Source organism: Eleutherodactylus coqui, chromosome 6 (assembly GCF_035609145.1).
Source record: "Eleutherodactylus coqui strain aEleCoq1 chromosome 6, aEleCoq1.hap1, whole genome shotgun sequence".
Taxonomy (NCBI): Eukaryota; Metazoa; Chordata; class Amphibia; order Anura; family Eleutherodactylidae; genus Eleutherodactylus; species Eleutherodactylus coqui.
In genome coordinates this window covers 173078873-173098488 of record NC_089842.1, presented here as the reverse complement: position 1 = coordinate 173098488, position 19616 = coordinate 173078873, and the positions used below count along the sequence as shown (strand labels likewise).

The 19616-nt window shown below is 41.3% G+C and overlaps 1 protein-coding gene across 5 annotated transcripts in view; it reads left to right on the top strand.

Annotated features, from left to right (window-relative positions):
• DAAM1 (dishevelled associated activator of morphogenesis 1) overlaps positions 1 to 19616 on the top strand; it is a 188686-nt gene that overhangs the window by 65599 nt on the left and 103471 nt on the right. For all 5 annotated transcript variants that reach the window (XM_066608225.1, XM_066608227.1, XM_066608223.1 and 2 more), the window contains one exon: positions 18885 to 19105. In XM_066608225.1, the coding sequence (XP_066464322.1) occupies positions 18923 to 19105 (183 nt within the window). In that variant the 5' untranslated portion in view covers positions 18885 to 18922. The remainder of the gene's footprint in view (positions 1 to 18884; positions 19106 to 19616) is intronic.

Sequence of the window (19616 nt, the reverse complement as noted above, 5' to 3'; positions counted from 1 at the left end):
CCCGCCAATCCTGATGATGCACGACGTACTCATTGAGTTGAGGCAACCCCTTCACGTATTTCCTTATCACAGCAGCACTCCCTGCCATTGACTGACTGAGCTCAACTGATCAGAAAGTGATGGAATATCTTACGGATATGATATCCCTAACAAAATAATGCCAATATTGCTAAAATAGACATCCCTTAGATAAATCTTTTAAAGGGGTTGTCCTGATATAAATTTTTGATATTCCATACCTAAGATAGGCCATCAATAATGGATCACAGGGGGTCCTCTGCCTGGGACCCCCGCTGATCAGTTGTTTGCCGGGCCAGTGTGCTCATAAACTAATCTGATTTCTGTAGGAAGCGGACAGCTGCGTTCTTGCTGTAGAGGCCAGTCTTGGTATTACAGGCAAATTTCCCATTTTCTTTGCTTGTAATACCAAGCCTGACCACTACAGTGAGAACAGATGTCAGCTTCCTGCAGAAATCAGCGCTCTGCACTGGACCAGAGAACAATTGATAGGAGAGGGCTCCAGGAGACGGACTCCCACTAATCCTAAGAGTAGGCCATCAATAGTTTACAGTTGGACAACCCCATTACTTTTGATTGAACATATGACCATTTTTACATATTGTGTGGAAATGCTCTTTATAGGGGTATTCCCACCTTGGACATATCCACAGTATATGTCATGAATATCTGATAGGCATTCCAACTCTTCAGCCCATGCCTATCTATCTCCAGAATGGCAGTCCCATATAACCACTGTCCTGCTTGGTAAGGGACTGCTGAACATCACATCCCGGTGGAGAATAAAAGCACTTGAGTTACCACCTCTCTGCTCTGTAGATATGCCATAATGGTGGAATTCATATTTAAGTGCTGTCAAGACCAGTTAATAACTGAATGAATGGTTGTCTCAGAATATCTTGTATTCTGTGTGACTTCTGAAAGGTATGCTCATGATTTCTGTGATGACCGACAAGCAATCTCCACTGACCTCCCTGTAAGCATGCATTCGTGGCATGTTTATTCAGTAGGGCAGATGGTGAGACAAGCTTTTAATGGGCATGGCATTCGCTTATCATCTTGCAGGACAAATAACTGAGGAATTGGAAATTCCACATGCTCGTTCCTCGTGTTTTTGGACATTTGAGATGCTCCCATATTCATTTCACATTGGATTAGTAATGGATCCCCATACATTAATGTATATGGGCAGCTTTTGCCAACAGAAATTTTTTTTTTCTTTTCCTGTTCAGTTTAGTTGATGTAGCTAGGAAGGAAATCCTATTAAATGTTTTTCTTCGTCAAGCGGGCGGATGTGGATCTACTTTGCCACAGGCTGCTTTGACTTTCTGTGAAGGTAGCACTTTGGAACCCTGGTTTTTACCCTTGACCCCTCCAAGTGGGATACGGTCTTTGCTGTGGGATCTTCAAGCCATTACTTGTCCAAGTAGTCCCAGTAGTGCACTGAGCTGAAGTGCGATATCTTATGGTGTGAACAGTAGTCTTGCAGGAATATAGGCCATGGTCAGGGTGGGCGGCACAGGTGCAATAACGAGGTATAGGCTGAAGCTCGGGGCAGGCAGCAGGCAAGAACTAAGTCCAAAGTATAGAGCCAAGCTCAGCGAGTTAGAATAGTCAGGTAAGGATCAAAACCAGAATATACACAAATGAGGACTTTGTCACAAGTAGCAGTAGGAGGCCTTAGGCATACATTCTAGGGGAGTGGCTGCCTAATATAGCAGGTGCAGGGATGCGATTGGAGGGGAACAGTTTTCGGGAGCATGTACTGGCCCAATAAGTGCGGACAGAGCATGGGGTGCAGGATGGTGGCACTTGGTGACAAGAAAATCAGGGGATCAACTGTGATACTCTATGAAAGCTCCCATTGACCTGAATAGGAGCCTTTTTTTGAATAATTGTATTTTTATTAACAGACTTTTTTCCATACAAAAAAGAAAAATAATATTAGAACAAACGGAGGTGCATTTCCATTTCCATTGCCAGATATACAATGGTCTTAAACAAATTACTTGCAAGACCGACATTAAAAGAAAGAGCTGTAACAAGAATTGTGGTCTCGGGGAGGGGGGAGGAGCCACATATACACCTCTAGCGTGGGTTATTTGGTATGAGGGGGCATTTCCATACCCGGCCCGGGCCGACCTGTCTATCTACATCTCCTCCGTCGCACATCTTCAGCCTCCACAGACCTCAATCACAGAGAGTTAGTCACCGTATAGTCAAGCCATGTTGTCCAAGAGGACATCTGTGGGGACTTGGTGACAAATCTGCGTGAATAAGCTTCCTCTAAGTGAAAAGTTTGGTTCACAGAGTTTCTTACCTCAAGGATAGAGGGAGTTTCTTTTGATCTCCCTCTAATGAATGATGTGCGAGGTAAGAGTCGTGAATAGGAGCCATTTTGAACTGCATGCATATTGGACTCGGGTGTAATAGAAGTGACTATGTAGAATGTGAATGATTAAAGCATGAACACATTCGTGATTGATGATGACAAATGCAGTATATTGGGAAGATTTTATTTTGAGTTTTTGCTCTAATATACATTACAGGAGATCGAAGTAAAGGAAAACAAACTTTCTCCCCTAAAGTAATGGAATGTGTATACAAGAATTCAAACTTTATGGTTTTGCAAATGATACCTGGAACGATCTTGACTAGGCCTATTTGCTAGCGTTACGTATTTTCCTTCGTAATTAATAGTTGGATGAAATGACGTTTAGTGCTTACCATTCCAATGTTTGCCAACTTCCTCTCTTACTTAGATGGAAATCTCGATCTATAATGCATGGGCATTAATCCATTATTAAAATGGCACTTTCACATAGGTACTGCCTACTGTAGTCCTAAACGGCCAAGTGAAATTGTATAGTTTGCACTTATCTTATGAAGACAATAATACTGTAGAGAAACGATAATGATACCATGCGAAGTAATCAAGCAAGAATGTAGGTTTCCTACACTGCAGCTCCAGTTATACGTAGTTCTGTGGGAAATTTGGGTATTCCTAATGCTATCACTTTCAGTTCTTTCCCAAGTGGATATAATGGTAGGCTGTGATGTTACTGTTGAATAATGTATGGCCATTCATGTATTGTTAATGCTGTGTTTGTTTCATTTGTATTAAGGGTAAACTGCAGGTTGGGATCCATTTTAGTTTAGCTATACTCTGCACTTTTCGGTTTAATGTTCTTTACTTTGCTTGCTATCTCTTTTTGTTATACATAACCCATTAGATAAATTGTAAGCCAGTTTCATATGGGATCATTCCAGGACAAATCACCCAAGGGGGTAACAGCCAACTATCGCCAATTTGTATGAAACTTTGCACATTTCTTCATTACTAGAATGTATATAAAAATCTAAATTTTCAGACCCATAGGGTCACGGGGTAAGAAATACAGGGGAGTCAGTTTTCCATAGGTTACCGGGAACTGTCATTTTCGATCATTTATATTTCAGAAACTATTTGGCATAGGAAGATGTGCAAGGTGTAATCTTCTTAATATATAGACTTATAACATACAATACCAAGTTTAAATCAAGCTTGAAACAAAAATTTACTTTTTTAATTTTTTGGAACTGAGCCACTCCAGAGACAGAGGTTTCGCAGTTGCAGGGGGAACACCTGGATAATTCTTTATTTCGTCACAGTGAGGGTTCTCAGGTAACTCTAAAACGTAACTTTTAATTACAGTCTTACATAAAAAGGATTCTGTTTAGTCAAAGTCCTAGCTTACAGACACACAAACAAAAAATGTTAAAATGTCTAACCCCTAGCAACTTCTAAGGAAAGAACCGCCAATGAGCCACCCTTGAAAAAAGTGTATAGTTACACAGTATCAGGAAATCAGGAATTCCCGATACTTCTCAAGTTTAATATCGTATACAACTTGAGACAGAGTATTTAAGTTTGGCTCAATGGAACTAGCTAGATTGTTCCCATCATAGTGAACAGATAGTACAGCTATTCAATGAAGATGAATGCTGTCAATTTCATCAACAGGCCGTGGTTGTGTCTCTTGGTTGGGATGAGATACACTTTTTACGGCTAGTCGAAGAAGAAAAAAATTTAAAGCTGACAATCGTCAATCGTTATGGCTCAACATGGCGTTCTTATAAGCCAATGTATGGCCACAAAGTGCAGTGCATCAACTGCTGAAAAAATGCTTAACTGGGTTCGACACGTTTCCGCTACGATAAACGCAGCCTCATCAGGAACCATCAATTACGGATCAATAAGTCAGCTATAAAGAGATTGGTAAGTCCCGAAAACGAGACTCACCCCTCTTTAAATAGAAGGAAAGTGGACTGTTCTACCAATTAATGAGAACAAATAAGTCCGCTTCCTGACAGAAAATAAAACTGCAGGATTGAAGATTGAAAGGTAAGTCCCAAGGTGGGGAGATACCCTGCATTCACTCAGAGGAGATAGACGATACTATCACTAGGTTAGAAAAGATAAGCCCAGTTTCCCCCAGAAAAAAAATGGTAGCTACCTGCCTACCACTGAGGCTGGTTGCTGCCATTTTTTTTCTGGGGGAAACTGGGCTTATCTTTTCTAACCTAGTGATAGTATCGTCTATCTCCTCTGAGTGAATGCAGGGTATCTCCCCACCTTGGGACTTACCTTTCAATCTTCAATCCTGCAGTTTTATTTTCTGTCAGGAAGCGGACTTATTTGTTCTCATTAATTGGTAGAACAGTCCACTTTCCTTCTATTTAAAGAGGGGTGAGTCTCGTTTTCGGGACTTACCGATCTCTTTATAGCTGACTTATTGATCCATAATTGATGGTTCCTGATGAGGCTGCGTTTATCGTAGCGGAAACGCGTCGAACCCAGTTAAGCATTTTTTCAGCAGTTGATGCACTGCACTTTGTGGCCATACATTGGCTTATAAGAACGCCATGTTGAGCCATAACGATTGACGATTGTCAGCTTTAAATTTTTTTCTTCTTCGACTAGCCGTAAAAAGTGTATCTCATCCCAACCAAGAGACGCAACCACGGCCTGTTGATGAAATTGACAGCATTCATCTTCATTGAATAGCTGTACTATCTGTTCACTATGATGGGAACAATCTAGCTAGTTCCATTGAGCCAAACTTAAATACTCTGTCTCAAGTTGTATACGATATTAAACTTGAGAAGTATCGGGAATTCCTGATTTCCCGATACTGTGTAACTATACACTTTTTTCAAGGGTGGCTCATTGGCTGTTCTTTCCCCAGAAGTTGCTAGGGGTTAGACATTTTAACATTTTTTGTTTGTGTGTCTGTAAGCTAGGACTTTGACTAAACAGAATCCTTTTTATGTAAGACTGTAATTAAAAGTTACGTTTTAGAGTTACCTGAGAACCCTCACTGTGACGAAACTCCAGAGACAGAGAGCTGAAAAAATGTATATATAATATACTTCATACTTACCAGTTTCTTACTAGGACATTTTAGGAAGGAGTTCTTTGTAGTTTTTGAGAAAAAAAAAAATCTTGACCTCTTACTGACCATAAAATAATGCACAACTAATGATACTGGCAGGTGATAGATAAATCTGGTGCTGAGGGAAATGTTTGAAATTTGTGTAATATCTGTGTATGTATAAAGATGTACCGTATTTTCCGGACTATAAGGCGCACATAAAATGCTGAGAATTTCTCAGAAATAGAAAGTGCGCCTTATAATCCGGTGCGCCTTATATATGAACCCGACAGTAAAGAAAGGGGTTCATACAGGATCCTTTACCTCTATCGTGGGCGGCATACCACAGCACACACCATGCTCCTCCTCCCCCCCCCCGTGCGCCTATGAATTTATTCTTCACTTGGGTTTTTACAGTATCCATAAATGGATTGAGCATTACGGCCACCGTAGTCAGGAGCCACACTGAGTGATACTTACAGCTCTGTGCGCAGGATCCTTGCAATATATCTGTGCTTTAGCGTTAACTATACCCACTACCCCAAAAAATGCCTCCTGTTAAGAGACATGCTTATGATGCAGGTTTCAAGCTTAAAGCTATAAGTTATGCAGTAGAGCATGGAAATAGGGCAGCTGCAAGAGAATTCAACATTAATGAATCCATGGTGCGTAAGTGGAGAAAACAAGAAGATGCCCTCCGCCAAGTAAAGAAGACCAAAATGAGTTTCCGAGGAAACAAAGCAAGGTGGCCACAGTTGGAGGACAAAATAGAACAGTGGGTTATGGAACAGAGAAACGCAGGTAGAAGCGTCTCCACTGTCTCTATTCGACTCAAAGCCACTGCTTTAGTACGTGACATGGAGATCAAGGACTTTCGAGGAGGTCCTTCATGGTGCTTTCGTTTCATGAAAAGGCGTCATCTCTCCATTCGCACCAGAACTACTGTGTGCCAGCAATTACCAAAGGATTATGAAGAGAAGCTGGCCATTTTTCGCACCTACTGCATAACCAAGATAAATGAAAAAAATATCCAGCCAGAACATCCATTAACATGGATGAGGTTCCCCTCACTTTCGATATCCCCGTAAACCGTACTGTTGAGAAAACAGGGACCAGTACGATATCTATACGTACCACAGGAAATGAGAAGTCATCTTTCACTGTAGTTCTCGCTTGTCAGGCTAATGGCCAGAAACTACCACCCATGGTAATTTTCAAGAGGAAGACTTTGCCTAAAGAAAATTTTCCTGCTGGTGTCATCATTAAGGCTAACCCAAAGGGCTGGATGGATGAGGAGAAGATGAGTGAGTGGCTGAAGGAGGTCTACGTCAAGAGACCGGGTGGCTTTTTTCACAAATTCCCATCCCTATTGGTCTGTGACTCGATGCGCGCCCACGTGACCGATACTGTCAAAGCCCAAGTGAAGAAAACTAATTCGGAGCTTGCTGTCATCCCTGGTGGATTAACCAAAGAGCTCCAGCCGCTAGATATCAGCATCAACAGGTCATTTAAAGTTAAATTGCGAGCTGCATGGGAGCATTGGATGACAGAAGGTGACCACACATTCACCAACACAGGGAGGCAACGCCGTGCGAGTTATGCCACTATGTGCCAGTGGATCGTGGATGCCTGGAAGAATGTATCAGTCTCCAGTGTCATCCGAGCTTTCAGGAAGGCTGGAATCACCACTGAAGAGCCTAGCAGCAGCAACGAGACCGACTCGGATAATGAAGAGGAGGACCCCATGCTTGATGCCGAAATCGCCCAACTGTTCAACTCCGACACTGAAGATGACGGATTTGATGGATTTCTGGTGGAGGAATGAACTGAAAAAGTACGGTAAACGTTTTGATGTGCAATTACAGCTGAACCAGTTGCAAGTTATTGTTAAAAAGTGTAATAAATTTTGACTTGCAGTCTGAGCAATGGTTTATTTAACGGTAATGTGCTGCGCCTTATAATCCAGTGCGCCTTATATATGAAACAAGATTGCTTATAAGGCGCTCATAGAAAGTGCGCCTTATAATCCGGTGCGCCTTATAATCCGGAAAATACGGTAATTGGTGTAATATAAATCAATTTCAGTTTATCCCAACTCTGTGCAGGTACTAATTAATGATTAGTAATTCGTAATGACATTAGTTAATGACTAGCTGAACAAATTGCATATCAAAAAGCAGATTTCTCACCCAATTCATGATATGCAGCATATTCAGGTGTATGTGATACCACTAAAATGGTTGTCAGTATAGAGTTGCTCACCATCAAGAATTCTTTCTCAAAAACTATAAAGAACGCTGCCTTCCTGAAACTTTGCGGTAAGAAATCTATGGGGCGTATCTAAATTTTTTTTTATATCAGTGGAACAAATATTTCAAAAACTTGCGGGAAAGGAGTTGATTTTGACTTTAATTAGTATTGGAATTACAGTTGCATAAATAATGCTATAAATCTTCATATTCTTATGAAGAGAATGACAACTTGCGCATCTTCCTTTTGCCCAACAGTTTCCGAGTTGGGAATTAATTAAAAATTATTGCTCCCTTTGACCTTTGGAAAATTGACTCCCCTATATTTCTTGACCCAGTGAGTCTGAAATTGAGATTTTTTAAAATCTACCTTCTAGTATTGACCAAATGTGCAAATTCTCATAAAAAATGGAAGATGGTCGGCTATTATTCCCTTGGGTGATTTGTCTTGGAATGACCCCATAGCTGCATTTTAGGTTGTGTGACAGATACACAATATCTGAAACACGTGGTTCTTCTGAATTTAAATGACTATAGATCAGGGTTCTAAGTTTAGGTAATTAGGTTGAGCCATAATGCAAACCCTAAAATGCCTTAAGTTGGATTTTTACACCGCTCTAAGGTCAGCTTTCCGGTGACATCCTTGGTTTACCGGTAGTCGAAAGGAGAATATGAAGTTCTCAACACCCAAAGCATTGAGGGAGTTTTTGGTTCCAGTGGTGTCTATTTTCTGAATGTGGAATTTTTAGGACTGTTTCCATCCATACACCTCATTTCTAATTTTTTGGAATGTTGTGTGTTTTCTTTTTCACTTGTTTGTCTTCTGTTTTCCGAATGCACAAACGATATGCTTGAAGTTTTGAAGCAGGCTTTGCACTTTCCCTTGAGAGAACCTCTAGTGAATTGAATTTCAAACATTTATAAGTAACTTTCTTGCTAGTTAGGAATAGTCAATGATCTGCTGCTGAACCTTCCCAAGATGGCAGCAGCTGGCTTCTAAAACTCGCACTTGTAATTCAAGATTTTCCCTAACCTGATAAATGAGTAAATCATGCTGTCAGTTCATATTTATCGCTTTTCCTTTTGCATAATTAGACAGAAAAATGTATGGTGAAATCCATGGATCATAACTTAATTGCACATGTTCTGTGACTGGTCAAATCAGCCTATGCCATCATTGATGGGCAAAGTAATTAGTGCCGTGGAGACGCCGGCAAGGTCAATGATGGCGCTGGGGAGAGTAGAACGCATGATAAATATTCCGAAGAGCGTATATGTAAATTAGAGCCTGTCTTGCTGAGATTAGGGTGTAGTAACTGATTGGTGGAGGTCCCTTTCAAAATGAGACGAATGTCACAGCTTGGTGCTCTGGCCAATGTAACATGTAGCATTGTTTGATCTTGGGACGTAATCCTGTATTATATTAAAACCATAACAGATAAGTATATCTTACATTACTGTTTCTCCCTTTTCTCTTCTGTTCTCTGATGTTAAGCCAAAAGTGATGTTTGATGTCAGACTAATGCAGCATGTAGATTAGTAGAAGCTTTATTGTGTTGTAGCCACACCAGGGACGGACAACCTTCAGGTCTCCAGCTGTTGGAGAACAGCTATTTTCTGGTGGAGCATCATGGGGGCAAATGACTTCAACAGCTGGGATGCGCAAGGTCGCAAAAAGCCTTATTTGAACAGTTTGACAGTCAAATGTTCTAGGACAAAGGTGGAGATAAGTTTATTATAATGAGATTATGCATTTAAAGACAGGCGGTAAAATGATCTCATTATTTAAAGTCACATTTCACTGCGTCTTTCCACATATTAAGGTTGAAAAATATGGAAGTGTTCCACCTACGAGGTGCATTCAAGTTTTATCGTCTCCTATTTTTGTTTCTAAAAACTACTTACTCCATAAAGCAGAAAGTTTTGTCACTACTTAACACAATCTCCCTCTTGAAGTACCAATTTTTCACAACATTGACGCCATGATTGTATGTGCAATCTTCAGGGGTCTGTTTTGCTTTGGGAAATCACTGAGGCAGAAGTGGCATGACTAGGAAACCTTTGATAATGGAAAGCATCCTTCATCCACGTCTCATCCATCGTGATAACTGACAGAGTAAAGGCACACTTCATCCCGTCATCACATGTCAAGCTCACCTGACACGTGTGTCATCAGTCTACATTCACAGCATCCACCTAGAGGAAACATTCCACATTTTCAGGTCTTCACACAGGATCACGTGCATGGATCCTATGGAAATGCGGACTTTGCAGGCTATTTCTTTCACGGTCAATCAACAGTTCTCCATAACCACTTGCACAATCATGTTGTTGGACTGGCTGGTGTGAGGCCGGGACTTCTATTGCGTAGTTGTCACATAATGTTCCACCGCCTTCCAACTGTTGCACCTATGAACGCACGTTTTTCACGTCCATGGCAACTTTTAATGTATATCTCACTCAACTGACGATAAATCTTGATGGATGTCATTCAATTGAAAAAAAAAGTATGAACATCACCATTTTTGGTATTGAAATTGCTTCCAACTCCAACCGCTGTCATGTGGGCTCCATGCACCAGACAATGCTGCCATCTTTCTCACTCATCGCTGAAGAATGTCTGTGTCTTCTAAAATATGTTCTATGTTTCTATTCTGCTGATATTCCAATTAGAAGAGCTTAGGACTTGAATGCACCTTCAATTATCCTGGAGTGTGGATCTCCGAGAAGGCATAAACTCTACAAAGTTGTTGCTATTCTCTGCTTATAAGGCCAGGTGTGACTCGCATCACAAGGAACACGACATTGCGTCCATGTTGGATGCAATGTGGGGGAGACTGCACATCTGCATGTTCTATTATCATGTAATTTCCATGTTTTTTTCATCATTACATCAGTGCCAAAGAGAAATTGCACACGTAAATAGACCCATTGCAAACAATGGGCTCTACTTTTTGTGTGTCTCGCAATACACAAAACCCGCGTGAGAATACCAGCTGTGTAGATATAGCCAAAGGGGAAGAAATTCCCAACTCCAAATATTAAAAAGCTGAACAGCACTTCAAACATGGAAAGCATGGATACACGCCTCCTCTGTGGAGATAATCCTGATTACCCAACCATGTAGATCATCAGAAGAAGTAGAAGGAAGCTTCCAAAGTGTGGAAACAAAAAATAATCTTATTATTCCATAAAAGCTGGTGCAACGTTTCGGCTGAACTGTCCCTGAAAAAGACTGTGCTCAGCCAAAATGTTGCACCTGCTTTTGTGGGACTTTTTTTTTTCCCTGAGACTGCACTTTGGAAGCTTTTTCTTCTATTTCTTCTGATGATCAGCTCCAAATAGAACAATCAGAATAAATCCCTGGATCAATGACTTATCTCCTGGAATCTAACACACACAATTTATTTTATTTCTTCCAAGGAAGACCTCTTGAACGGTTTCATGAATTTAAGATTCCATCATTCTGTGTCAAATGCTGTGTTTAGATGGAATTATTATGGTTCCAAAAAATTGTTCGAAAGTGAACGCCAATCATTTGGTCTATACACAAGCCAACGACTGAACAACGAATGAGAGACTCATTCGCTTTTCATTCATCGTCCATTTTTTGCAGATGGCTCTGCCATTCTAGACAGGCTGCACGAGAGCAAATGCGTTACCGGTAATGTCACTCGCTTGTTCAAACGAGAATCTGCTCGTCCTAAAAGGATAAAAAGAGTTCTATACTCATTACCGTTACAGTAAAAAAAAATAGGGAAATCTTATTTCGTCTAGACTTAGTGGATGTCGCCATGTCATTAGAACAGGAATTTTACATATTGATTAGATCACTTACTGATACACTATAGCATGGCACTTAAGAAGTACCAGTGGCACTGTTCATCTTAATTTTCCGGGTTTATGAACTTGAGCCACATTTAGGGCCCTTTTACACGGTACGATTATTGTGTGGGTAAACTCCTTAGATTGAGTGAATTGCATGATAATTGTTAAGTGTAAATGCGTGCAGCAAGCAAATAGCAGTGATTAATCATTAGTTTTATAGCTGATTGGTCTTTTAATGCGGACCTAAAAATCATTGTTTTTCTACTGGCGTCATAACGATTTGTTGAAAAGAAAACCGTGGCAGAACGGTGACTAGAATTATGGTCATGTTTGGATGAACAATCAACTACCCAATTATTGTTCAGTATAAATATATACCAGGCGAACGATATACGATCAATATAAGGAAAAAGGCCCCTTACGCACTGCATATTGAAAGTTGTCAGATGAAGCTTTCCCTTCTCTTTATTTGCTAAAACCAAATCCTGCTGGACCCATTACACAAGGAGAGGTACGTGTGCAAGGGTACTTTTTACATGGCAATTTAGTCCCTTGACTAATCCCTAAAAAGACCTTAGTGGGAAAGTGAGTGAAAAATCACTAACTTGTTGGAGTTGCTTGGTTTCCAGCTGACCCGAATACAAAGCGACTATTGGCCCATGTAAATGGGCAGTGAAAATGCGATTGTTCTCCGTAAGAGAAACCAAGTAATCTTGTTGATATACCTTTTTAATGGCTCACAAAAATACATGATGATATAGCAAGCTTTCCAACCTACTTTGGGTTCTTCTTCAGGCATAATGCCTAATCCTAAGTAGGTTGGAAAGCTTTCTGAAACATCATGTATTTTTGTTTGCCATTGGAATTGTATATCTACAAGATTACTTGGTTTCTCTTGTTGAGAACAATCCTATTTTGCTTTACTGGCTAACACCGCACCAAACGTCTTTTCTTTTTGCCTAAAAGGCAGTCATTCATGCATTAACAACTGCGCACCACGCCTATTCATTGAGTGATCATCACTCTTGTGTAAACGCACAGGAATGATAATTGTTGGGACGGCTGTCAGGCGCTTAGACGGCCATCCTGTATAGAAGATGTCCCATGCAAAAATATGCAGCATTTGTGTGTCTTTTATGATTCATCAAAAGCTGGTTGACCATCTCTAGGGCAGTGGTCTCCATCCTGCAGCTCCCATCATGGAAAGGCTGCGTAACATCCCATGTGCTCACTGCAGTTAAGTGTATGGAGGCCATGCTGGCTACCTAGTATAGGGCTGTGCAACCTCTCCATGTGCTGCCATAACAACTCACTCCAGTGCTGTATACTACATATATGAAGAAATTCTCTTCTACAACCACTGCTTCTAGAAGAGAACAACTCTGGATAGGCATCATCTGTATGAAATTTGCAGTACAGCAAAGACTCCAATGGAGCACTATTATGTCTTCCTACAAAAGAGAGCTGTTTGCATGAGGTTTAATAGTATATTCGGTGTTTTATCTACTTCAACAGATTCTATGTCTTGGGACTCGGCTGTATGTCTCTACATGGATGCTTTATTTTTAAAACTTATTTGATATTGTATCGGATGTGACACTTACTGCTTACAAAAAGTAACTTTTTTTTTTTTTGCCTCTGGCTGTTTATCGTTTGCAGAAAAGGAAGTCCACGTCCCCTAATATCTTATCACACAAATATGGTTTCCTTGTCTCCTCTATTCAGCGCTTTAGAAGAGTTTCCATGTATGCTTGTGATATTGTGCGGTTTAGTTCCTTACTATTGCGTTGCTGCATTTTACGTTATGTATGTATATTATATAGAGCAGCCTACAATTGTGAGTGACCAATAGCATGCCCATCCATGAAACTCTGCTCAATATTGCACTCATGAATGCTCATGCAATGTACCCGCAGATTTTTAGGCGAAAACTCCTCGCATTGCATCAGTAAAGTTCTCATCTTTTTGCATGATCTTCGTGCGATAGAAGGTCTAAAGTGTTTCCCATTGATTTCAATGGGAATCCTTGCATCGCACTCGGTATATGGGGCGTTAAAGCTCCCATTGAAATCAATGGGCGATGCATTCCGAGGAACATGAAAAATTGGAACATGCTCATGTATATGACTCCATTCAAAAGAATGGGGTTCATATTCGTGTGAGATCTTTTTTGGCCATGTGAAAGTGGCCTTAGTATCTATAGTAAATGATCAGAAAACAAGAAGCTCCCGCAGAGCTAATGCATGGTGGTTGTATGTCAGGCGCTGGACACCTATATTATCTGCTGTTTTATATACAATTCTATGTGATATGCTCACTGTTGCATTATATAGTATACTGTGAGGTTTCTGGAATTTACATGTCATTTACTGATATTGACTCTCGCATCTAAAAGGTACATAGGCTTTTAAGTAGACGGCAATCAGGTTTACTGCAGTTTATTCTGCTATGTTAGTAAATCCCATTGGGTTTGTAAGCAGCTCACAGATTAGGGCTCCAGGTGTGTACGGGCCCTTATATGACATAATGGCACTACGTTCCCTGTCTGCTCTGCCCTTGGCTTTACAAGTGTAGAAAGTGTTTGGTTCGATGGTCACGAGCATGGGCTTTGTGAATTATCGCTGCCGACATCAAATGTAGTACGTGGTCGTAATAATATTAGACGACTGTGTATCTGTCATGCAACGGATCCCTCAATGCGTCATGGCTTCTGTAACAAACAGAAACAACGATGGAAGTGTGAATAGAGCCTTAGGGCTTGGTCAGACGAGCATTTATATTTGCACGCCTATGTGCAGTGTTTCACCTTTGGCCAATTGGGCCGGCGACAGCAGCGGCGGCCCCATTGACATACAGAGAACATCACGATCTTCTGCTACAGCTGTGACAGCTGTGGCAGAGAATTTCTCAATCTCCGTGGGGAGTCCCCTTGTCACTGAACTCTGTCACTTGACACTGTGACAATGAGTGATGAAGAAATCCTCTGTCACAGCTGTGGCAGAGGCCCACAATGTTCTCCCATTGAATTCGATTGAGCTTGGCGCTACAGCTGGCTCCATTGAAAGCAATGGGCTGGCGGCAAGCCCTGCAGTGATTTTCAGGGAAGGGCTTTAAGGGCTTTAAATAGCCCTTCCCTGAAAATTATCTCTTAAAAAAAATACATATATATACTCACCTCTCTGCAGCTGCCAGGGCTCAGGCGCGTCTAGCTGGGTCTTCTCCTGAACTGCTATGAAGAACTTTCAGCAGGCGGGGATTTAAAATCCCCACCTGCTGAAAGGGCTGCCTCTGATTGCCTCTGTTATTGAATGACAGCTGAGAGCTGCCTGTAAGTAATGCAGTATGTGGAAAATAGCACAACCAGTACTCCAGCAGACACAGCTAGGCAGCGGAGCTGCCCGTGATTGGTCCCTGCGCTCAGCCAATCAGAGGCAACACTCATCAATAAGTGAATTTAGCACATGTGACTGGTTCTATATAGTGCAATCTTTTTTAACGCGCGAATAATCGAATGTTAAAACGCCCCTGTGACTGAGCCTAAAACACGTGATTTGCATTTGTGTATCTTTGTTTTTTTTTTATGCACGTGAAAAATATTTGCATGTGGTTTCAATAGTTAAAATGGTAAAAAAAAGCACATAGCACTCACATGTAAATCACATGGTGTGTATGTGCTATAAACTTTTTTTCTTTACTGCCATAGTAAATAATGGGCAATCCTCGAACAAAAATCACCTGAAAATAAGACCTGCTGTGATTTTTCAATTTAGAACTTTTTGTCCCATTGGCAATAATAGGTTCTTTTCATTTGCAAGATCTGTCCATCTCACAATCTGATAGAACTCACTTACTGATGATGATCACACAACTGCTCTCACACAGCTTGAATAGAGGAGATCCCAGCTCATCCTCCTGCCTGTATACTTATGGTGTCTAGCTTCTTTAGGTGAATATAGAAGGTGATGATGATTAAACTGGCCCATCAACAGGCAAAATGGTATAGCCTCAGCTAGTGGTGTGCTGATGCATCATGCGTTGGATCTGAAGCTAAAAGTTAAAAATCACAGCCTCAAGATGGTCCCTGATAAGTATGAAACAGGAGGCTGCACTGCAGGAAAGTGACTGCAATATACAGATGAGACCTCCAGAGTGTGACAGGCAATCGGATGAGTGGGGCAGGCATGAAAAAATGTGTGTTTGGTCTCAGTGGCCCTTTTTAAATGGGGTTCGCTAATCTTGATTCTGCCAGTGACGATATCACTTAGAATGCGGTCAGGCAAATGCAGATCTCATGTATGTAAAGGTGGAAGAAGACCATTACTACTGGTAGCCTATACCACATGTGCAGGTCTCGCTCCGCCTGTCGGAAGCAGTTCCACAGGCTGCGGCTGGGCGATGTTAAGCCATCGTCTCAATTGTTCGTATTTCTAGCAATTCATGTTAGACAAATGCCTGCAAGCCAGTTCGGAGTAACAAGATAAAGATGTCCCCGTTTCATTAACAGTGGAAAAAATGACATCCGTCATCCCCTTGTAATTAGCATTGTATAATGCTGGATGATTACACAAATGGTAACATGCAGAATTCCCCATGAAAAGGCATCTGGATCTGCTAATGCTCCGTCAGATGGGTTTCGTATGTGCAGTGTTTGCATACAGGTACCCAAATGACCAATCTACAAATTAGCCTTCCATATTACTATGATCGCTGGGGACGATTACATGGGCTTATGTCTATCTCTTCCACCTACATGGAGTGTATGGAAATCATTTGAGTCCATTAACTCTTTATGTGCTGCTTTACTCTCACAGATATATCAAGCTGTATTCTGACTCCCTATGTAAGAAAATATATATGTTTGCAATAAAACACTGGAGATCTAATAATCATAGCACATGCCAAGTAATATTTGAGATAAAATGCTAATTATTTCTGCGGTCTGCCTTTTGTGCAGCTACATTTCATACGTATATGCAGCTGATGGCGTTCTCATGAATATTTAAAAGCCCTCTAAATTGTTGTCTTTCATCAACTGCTGTGTTGTATACATGGAAGAGTTCCCCACCGTTTCCCTGGAGCAGACGACAGGCTAATACTTAGTAGTAGTTGATTCATATGTGATGTCATTCGGATGTATATTCGCGTCACGTTTTTGCGCATTGGGTGTTGCATATTTGCGTGTGCAGCAGAGCTTTGTACTGTACGTTTTGCGTGCACAAAAAAAAAACTGCACCGATGCTCTCAGCCATTGAAATGGCCAATTAGTTTTTAATGAGTTCAAGATGTGCTCTATGTGCAGGAAAATTGAGCATGCTGCATCACTTTCTGCACAACCGATTAGCGCACAGCACATATAAGATAAAAGCTGCGCTGTGATTGGTTGCTATTTCTTTGCACAGCTTTTATTTTACCTCAGCAGCTGTGTAAGGAATGAAAGCTGAGCTCTAGCGACCAATCACAGCACAGCTTTCATTTTACCTCAGCAGCATGTGATTGGTTGCTAGAGCTCAGCTTTCATGTCTTATACTGCTGAGGTAAAATGAAAACTTGGCTGTGATTGGTTGCTATGGGCAACACAGATTTTCTTTTGGACAGCTTCTATAACCGTGCTGGGCTCATTTTTGTGGTCGACTTTGTATATTCCAGGACTTCTATTCATAAAATCTTTTTGAAAGCCCAATTTTCAATGTCTAATCCCTGCCATGCATTACACAGGTATATGACCCAGTATATTCTATATTATTAGTAAATACCCTGGAACATCATTCAGTGGAATTGGGAATAATAGTTCTATTACAAAGGCGTCAGCTATTTAGAATACATGAAATACTGAGTGTCGCCCTTTTTTGGCGTATTTTTGTAGATGGTGGCAGACCTTTTCAAAATTCTCTGCAGGCTTTCCTTTCCCCGTAAACAACATGGACAATGAAGTTTATTGTACGCGGTGGGACACAGAAAATGAGCCCAACTCCTCCCTCTTATGAAAACTTGTAGCAACCAATCACCACACAACTTTCATGTTGCCTCAGCAGTATAAGCTTCCATAAGAGTGTGGTGCAGCCTACTTTTCTGTGCTCCCCCCCCGCCCCCATAGATGCTATGGTGATGATGAGTGAGTGTGAGGTATAGCATGGCGTTACACATGGGGAATCCGACCTGCCCATGGCCATGAGACCTTAGTGGGTAAAACAGGAGATGCTGTACGCTGTTGACATCTTCTGCTGTCTGACTTCAGAAAACATGTGGGCTGCCCTTCAAGATCCAGGACCTTATGACTTTTTTTGTGAAAAATATAGCTTTTTTCACAAAAATTCTGCAAAAGAATGTGAAAAATATGTTGTGTAAATCTTTTATTTTTTCACTGTTGCATTTTTCCTTGTAAATGAACCAACTTTGAACCTTTCCTGTATTTCCTGCTGCTGACTAGTTTACAGCTAGACAGTCGCACCTGCCGGCACACCTGTCCCACATCACATTATCTCACACCTGACGCCACCTTTGCTCTCCATCTCCCATCTGTCTCTGTACATCTATTTACTGTCTATCCGCACATTGTGGGCGCCTTTCTTTCCCCATAGCACGACTACAACCTGTGACTAGACCTGAATGGTTGTGGCCAATGTGTTACTGCACAGTGTGTAGATTATTGAGATGTTCTGTAGGATATTCCTTTGTTATCTGTAGTATTTATTACTGCGCCCCACAGACCTATTGAGTATAATGGACTCCGTTGGGCCTCCAGCAATCCACCTGGTTCTTCCAGGATTGTGTGGTGTATCTGCACTGCAGGCTCTGAACTCCCATGCTGATGTGAACATGGTCTAACTACTGAGCCACCCTGATACCGCAGCAGGGTATTGCAGTTGTTACTGTATTCTGTGGGTGTTTACTTTACTAGCAAAATGTTATAAGGGAGATAGGCGACCATTGGCCTGATTTTTTTTTTTTTGCTAAAATTACTGCCTAGTTTCCTTCACACCAACTGAATTCGTTAGGGTGCCTTTACATGGGATATTTTATTGCGCTGTGTGACGTGCAAAGCTCTCACGAAAATAGAATCCATTATTTGCAATGGGTCTATTTACATGGGTGATTTTCTCAAGATAGAAAAGCAGCATTATGTCCTATTATTTTTTGGGGGGTGAGCGCTATTTCCTATTGGAGTAAAATAAAATTGTATTGTATTTGCAATGTGCAATCCGGTTTCTATTTTCCTTATTCCTTTCACACACGTGAAACCCGCATGTGTCACAGTGTAATGCAGTTTCGTCACAAAACGTGTTGCACTAATGATAAAATCTGAAATATTGTCATAAATGAAAACGCTCTGATCTGGCAGTTTTACAATAATAACATACAATCTTTTTTTCCACAGGATTTCTTAGGAAGGAGTGACTCTTAAGACCCTCAGCCATGGCTCCGAGGAAAAGGAGTAACCGTGGAATCTCCTTCATCTTCTGCTGTTTTCGAAGCAATGAGCACCCAGAGATCACATACCGGTTACGAAATGACAGCAATTTTGCGCTGCAGTCAATGGAGCCAGCATTGCCCATCCCCGCAGCTGAGGAGCTTGATGTTATGTTTGCAGAGCTGGTGGTAAGTAGCGCTGTTACCATCGTAAGCTAGAGATAAAATAAGCAAAATATTTGACTATTCTGATGGAGAAATAAGTCATTTATTTGTCTCCTAGACTGTGAAAAGGGCGATTCACGTGCCTGTGGCTAGGCTTCTCTCCATATTTTACTTTTTCCCAGTAGCTGGATTGGCTTCCAGGAGAGAAGTTAATCTGTTCTCTAAGGGTGAACACCCACTGGCGATCTGTTATCCTTGTGATGCGAGAGTGAGTGAAAACTCATGACAATGAAAGAAATTATTTTCAATGGTTTCATTCTCATCAGCGATGTTTTCACTGTAACCTTGCATCGCAAAGAAAAATATGCGATATCACCCATGGTTTTCAAAGGCGCCCGCGGCGACCCCATTGAAAACTTAGGAGTACATTGCGCTCCCCTGCCACAGCTGTGACAGCTATGGTAGGGGATTCCTTCACCTAGAAGAACCGTCCAGCTCTTCTCTCCGGCCCTGGCAGTCTTCTTCTGTGTTCTAG